The sequence below is a fragment of the Pediculus humanus genome, genomic scaffold, assembly GCF_000006295.1.
Source record: "Pediculus humanus corporis 1103172108281 genomic scaffold, whole genome shotgun sequence".
Taxonomy (NCBI): Eukaryota; Metazoa; Arthropoda; class Insecta; order Psocodea; family Pediculidae; genus Pediculus; species Pediculus humanus.
Genome location: NW_002987850.1, coordinates 742,998 through 749,813, shown reverse-complemented (window position 1 = coordinate 749,813; position 6,816 = coordinate 742,998). Strand labels below are relative to the sequence as shown.

General features: G+C 31.8%; 1 protein-coding gene across 1 annotated transcript; it reads left to right on the top strand.

Moving 5' to 3' along the window:
• Positions 1-1,129: 1,129 nt before the first annotated feature.
• Positions 1,130-2,645, top strand: Phum_PHUM512700 (uncharacterized protein; the record flags this gene model as incomplete). Its single annotated transcript, XM_002431070.1, has 2 exons — positions 1,130-1,642; positions 2,550-2,645. 2 exons carry the CDS (start codon positions 1,130-1,132, stop codon positions 2,643-2,645), a joined length of 609 nt encoding a protein of 202 aa, XP_002431115.1.
• Between the last annotated feature and the right edge of the window lie 4,171 nt (positions 2,646-6,816).

Below are 6,816 nucleotides of genomic sequence, written 5' to 3'. Positions count from 1 at the left end.
TTTTTTTTTAAAAAAAAATGATAATTAGTTTATTTTAATTTAAATTTTGATTGAGAAATTATAATTTTTCCGGTGTGTGTTAAAGTTCGTTTAACTGAATACGTCACTTAGTCGAACAACAAGAAGAAAATTTTTTCCCCCCAAAAAATAATGATGATGATTATTTTAAAATAAATTTTTTTTTGGGGGGAGGTTTGTCTGTAGGCGAATATAAAAAACGGAAAAATTTTACTCACGCACAAATGACGTTCGGGTCGGTGAACTTTACAAACCTTTTTTATTTTATTTAATTTTTTTTTTTTTGGATTTCAAGCGTGCGAAACGATAAAAAAAAAAAAAAAAATTTACTGAGTTTGTAAATTATAAAACATTATGCTAAGTAAACAACAATAAGTTAAACAACCGACATGAAGTTGTTATTATTATTATTATTATTATTAATATCCACCGGTTTCAAGTCCGAAAGAAGGTATACCAACAACAACAACAACAACGCAAAACTCGAAATAAATTTATTTTTAATGGAAAAAGCCTTAAAAGCTTGTTTTGCGACATAATTACTTTTAATACGTTAGGAAAAATTCCCATTTTTTATTTATTTAAATTTATTTGAAAGAAAAATAACTGATGCATAATGCATATATATATATATATATTCGATTTAAAATAATGATAATAATAATAGTTATTGGTTTAGATAAAGTCGTATTTAAATTATTATTATTATTATTATTATGCTTACGTCGATCCACGTATAAAATTTTCGCGAAAATTTCACGATTAAATAATACCAAAATTTGTAACGATTGATATTGTTATTATTATTATTATTTAATAGCTTATTTTTGTGTTATTTAAATAGGAGGGAGACTTAAGGTGAAATGTTAATTTTTTTCTAGATTTTTCCACGTAGAAAAATGATTTGATTATCAAAAAAAAAAAAAAAAAAAAAAAAAAACGTTTTTTTTTTTTTTTTTTTTTTAGAATGTTTTTTTATAAAAACAAAAGTACGTTAAATTAAATTTATTATTATTATTATTATCGATTTTTGTGTGATAGTGAAAGAAGTGGGATAAGTTAAAATAGTTTGGAGAAAAAAACCAAAAAGGAAAAAAGGAAAAAAGGAAAAATGATGAGACTTAAAAAAATATATCGCGATGAGCTATTGCAAATCGCGATCATACTCAGCCTCCTACGCGTGGACCCATCCGTACACTTGGGGTACCTGAGTCAAACGATAGGTATCGGAATAGACGACAATTTGAATAACAATTCGAGTTGGTCGAATTTAAATCCGTTTTTCAATAGGAGATTGTACATTCATCCAAAGTGCGTTAATTATTCAAATTTGTTGGAATACGAACGGGATTTGTTCGAAGACTTGAACGCTTTGGGTCGATACAATAGAATAAATGCGCAAAACGACATAACGGCTTATTTGTTGAACGTCAACGGTACGGGAGTGGATTTGGAACAAGATGTCGCCACTCCGACTCCGGATGTTGCATCCGATGTCGTGGAAAACGGTACGGAAGTTGCAACGTCACTTCCGGAAGATGTTTTGATGAACGACAACGATTTGTGGTTAAGCGTCAAAGATGAAACCGTGGGTCAACAATACGAAGTGGAATTAACTCAAGAGGTAGGTGGTATTTAAATAAAATTAGAAAAATTTTTCTTTTTTTTGGTATGGGAAAACGTGTGTCGTGTCGTGGAAATAGCATCCGGAAATGACGACCAAAAAGAGAAAAGGTTTGTTTCGTTTTTTTATCGTGTCCGAACGGTTCCAGCAGCATCACTTTCCTTCTCGGTTCTAAAACCACGTCGTTATCTTGATGTTAAGGAAATGAGGCTAAGATTTTTTATGTATTAAATGTGAGTGGGAGACATTTTTTTTTTTGGAATCGTCATATAAAACGAGGCGTTTGTGTGTGCGTTTGTTTTTTATTATTTTCCCGTGAAAAAATCAATTTGTTACATCATTGACTGTTGTTGAGGGAAATCTGTAGCAGAAGACTTTTTCTTCGATATGCGTACGTACGATAAAGGCATCGAAGTGAAAATGTGACGAATTTATTTGTTCTTTTTTTTGGGTTAGTCAGTGTCGAATTAACAACAAACAAACATTCATCGACATTTTGGTTGGAATCATATTACTTTCGTTTGTACGAGTTTTTTTTTTTGGGGGGGGGGGAGGGAAACGTTGTCAACCGTGTGTGTTGGGAAAGTTGGCAAAGCAGAAATAAGTTCGTTTACCTTCCGTGTTTACCTGACGTGGCCTAATTGCATGCGTAAATGTTTACCTCGGCAAAGTTTTACGACACCTTGTCCTCTTCTCTTCCTTCCCCCCTGAAATTTATCGAGTAGGCAACCGGCAACACTTGAACGTTATTAAAATTGCCGCGGCAGGAAAAAAAGCTCAGGTTTCTTTTTTCTTTACTTTTTCATAACTAAGGTATAGCGTAATTAATAAATTCATCGCGAACTTTTCTTTTTTTTTTTATTTTTTCCTTGAAAATGTTTTTATATAATAAAAAAATGGCGCGTAGGTTGAAAGAAAAGAGGGAAAAGTTGTCGAATTAGTTACAACGATATCCGCGAGATCGCGCCAACATTCTAACACACGCGATATTATCGTCGTTTAAAATGATGTAATATGAAAATCGCGATATAAGGTGTTGATAAATAATTAATTAATTTATTATTTAAACAAATTGTTTTTAGGTTTTTTTTTTTAAATTAAGCAATGATAAAGAAACTAAAAAAAAATTTAATGAAAGCTGTAATTAAGTTAAAACACAACGGATGCCAATGAAACGAAAAAAAAAAAAAAAAAAAAACTTGAATAATAGTGATAAAACGTTTACGAGACGTAATCGTAATTACGCGTTTGTTTCCCCCCCCCCGCCAGCCCCCCTTCACATTTCAGATTTTTTCATTACGTAACGAAATAGGAATCAAATTGTTGTTTGTTGACAAGAGTCTCGAGAGGGAAAAAAAATCGAAAGGAGGATTTTTAATAGATTTGATCGAACGAATCAATCCCGAACTGTTAACTCACAATGACTTCTTATCACGTGACGACAATCGCGAAACGTACCTTGGTCGTGATAAACGTACCTGAACGCAAAAAGCTGTCGAAAAATATTAAAAAAAAGGAAAAAAATTGGTGGAAAATTTCGAAAATTGTCGCGTGTCGAACGCATCTGATCGAAGAGTTAAGGTTTAATTATTATTATTATTATTAGGAATCGTATTGTTATAGGGTGTATGATGTACCTGACGTGTTTTAATTCGATGAAAATCATAATCGCGTGAGAATTATACAGAGAGAGAGAGAGAGAGATCATGTTGGAAATTTGGTTTTAATTGTGACGAGAAAACAAATGAAATTTTGAAAATTAGTTGTTATTATTATTATTATCGATGAAAAAGAAAATGAGGAAAAGATGAGGAGGAGGAGGAGGAAAATGAGGAAAATTTTTTTTTACAAACAAAAAAAAAAATAAATAATTTATCTTTTTTATATCTGATAGTTCGAGTGGTCGACTGGCTGGCTGACTGGCTGGCTGATTTATTTCTTTTATTCTTAAACATAATAAAAAAAAAAAATTTAATCTGTCGTTATAATAATAATTAATAAATAATCAATCGAAAACTAATAATAATAATAATAATAATAATAAAGTATCGGTTCGAGATTTTCTCAATTACGTAATCTCCGGGTAATGCGGGTAAAGGTAATGAATGTATTATTTATATGTGCGATTGTTTGTTTGTTGATTTTCGACGAGCTTTTAAATCCCCGTGGTGTGCACGTGTGCGTGCACGTGTGATTTTGAATATTTCCATACGTGTATAACGTACACGTGGATTTAATTCGATCGGGTATTTTTCCGTACTTTTCCAGTAAGATTGTTCGACTTTGTTCTTTAAAGGTTTTTAATATTAAAAAAAAATTGTTATAATGCGGCGGCGGTGGTGGTGGTGGTGTTTGGTGGTTCCCACCACATTTTTTCCATTCTCACGTGTGTGTGCGTTACTTAATTTTTTTTCGAAAGAGTGAGTGAGAGAGAGAGAGAGAAAATATTTCCATGTCACGCCATGGAATAAAAAAAAAAAAAAAAAAAAAAAAAATGTGATTCGTGAACACGAATCTCCGCCGTAAAAGTGGGCATTTTTTTTTTTTTTTTTTTTTTTTCAAATTTTACTCACGGTTGCCCTTCGCACCTCGTGTCAATCACAATTTTTTTTAAATTTTATTTTCCTTCTCTCTCTTTTTCTTTTCGAAACAGTTTTTCCAACGAAAAGAAAATGGTGGATTGTTTAAAAAAAAATTCGAAACAATGACATTTGATTACAAAAAGGGAAAGCAATTCAAATTAATTATAATTACGGGGGGGTAATAATAATAAATTTTAAAAAAAATTGAATTTCGAACTTTGATTATTATTATTATTATTATCATTATTATTATTATCATTATTATTATTATTTCTAATAATACTTGAGTGGTATTAAAATCAATTGATTATTATTATTATTATTAATTTCGATCGTGAATTTATTATGAAATCTTTTTTTTTGTATTTCGTATTCTTGAACGGTAGCAAAATAATTTTTTTTTTTTTTCGTTTGACATTTAAACAAATGTGTCATAAAACCTAAAACCTGAAAGGGGGTTGGAGTGGGGGGAAAAAAGATCGAGAAGAGTGATCGTTCCTTTGGATGCGGCATCGATGAACCTTCCTGATAAGAGAAGAGGATAATTATTGATAAGATTATAATGTTTTTATTGTATTCAAATGTTATCGACTATATTCTGTCTTGTCAAAGGTAATTAATGCGAAAGGAACGGACGAGGGAGGGAGGGAGGAAGGAAGGGGAAAGGGGGAGAGGGAAGGGGATTCCCCCGATAATTAAAAATAAATAAATAAAATGCCGCCATAGTATTTTTTTGTTGTTGCTGTTGTCGTCGTTTGTTAATAGTAATTTTTTTTATTTTATTTATTACGGGAATTATTATTATTATTATTATTATCCACCATTAAACACGACAAGGCTACTTGTCAGAGTTTTTAAGTATTTATCCGAGGTTTCTACCCGATTCCTTAGGGACAAATACTCGAATTTCGGTGGTGCCACTTATTATAAGATAGCACCACATCAATTCTTGAAGGTCTTCCTGAGTCCGTCTTTTTCGATGGGAACCATTTGTCTCCTGAACTGGGCTCCAGTGACTAACATCTTTGGAGTGGCCAGGGTCAGAAGCAGTGAAATTCACATTCTCGTCGAGCTGCCTCAGGTCGACAGTAGAACAAGATTTTGTTTTTGGTTCTTACTTTGTCTTGTTCTCATTTTTTTTTTTGCTCTTTTTAAGCCAACAGCACGTGGCGTTCTCAAACGGTCACCCATCCAAGTTTGCACCACGCCCGATGCTGCTTAACTTCGGTGATCGTACGGGAACCGGTGTGACCAGCACGCTATGGCCGTTGGCTTATTATTATTATTATTATTATTATTATTATTATTTAACTTATTAAAAGTTGATGGGGGGAGGGAGGGGGAGGAGAGAGGGAAGGAAAAGGGAGGGAAGGTTGGTTTGATTATCAGGTTTTTTTTTTATTTTTTTTATTTTAGGATGTGTTGATGCAATGAAGGAACGGAAATTTTCTCTCTCTCTGTCTCTCTCTTTTTCTCTCTCTTCACGCCCCCTTGCCCTGAAATTTGAAAACGTTGGTACCTGTCGGAAACTAATTATATAATAGTTTCAACTCGGTGTCCTTGGCGTCGTCGCGTTGGAAAAGAGAAAAGAAAAAAAATCTCACACAAACACAAGAAACGTATAATAGAGAGAAAGAAAGAAAGAAAAAGGTTTATTAATAATAATAATAATAATGATGATGATGATAATGATGATGATAATAATAAGTTTAGATCGTCGTCGTTTTTGGTTGTTTGGTTCGTGGGTTGGATACCCCGAGAGAAATTTTTTTTTTTTTTTTTTTTCGATCTAAGAAAAAATCTTTCGTAAGATTTATTTATTCGATTATTAATTATTATTATTATTATTATTATTTACAAGTTTTATGATGATGATGATGATGATAATTATTATTATTATTTAAATTAAGTAATTATTACGAAATTGTTTTTTCTCGCGTTTTTTTGTGCCGTCGCGTTTGGACAAATGACAAAAAAAAATCTTACGCGTACTTTTCTTTCTCTCTCTCTCTCTCTCTCTCTCTCTCTCTATCTCTCTCTTTATGTCTTATCTGTTATCACTCAGACTAAATATTATTATTATTATTATTATTATTGACGCGATAAAAAAAATAATAATAATTGAAAGCGCGTAAAAATATATATAAAAATGCGAAATCGATAAAATATACAGAAAAAAAAATCGACGTAACTTATCGATTTATCGATTAATCGATTAATCGATTATTGAATTTAGTCGAAGAAAAACTTTATGTATTGATAAAAAAACAAAAAAATATTTCGTATGCATTTTTTTTGGGGGGAGGGGGGAGGGGGGAGGGGAGGGAGTGAAAGAAAGAGAAAGAAAAAAAAATTAACGGAAAATTGTCTCTTTTTTTTTTTTAACGATCGATCCTACTCATAAATTTCATTTCGAATTTGTTTGTTGTTACGTTTGTGATTTTCGTTCGTACTCACGCACGCACGTGCAAAAATATACGCACGCGTGCACTCACGCATCTCAATGCCCTTTTAATTACTGATAACGAGAACGATGATGATAAAAACTTTTATTACATGAAATGTTTCGTAAAATAAATAAAATGCCGCCGA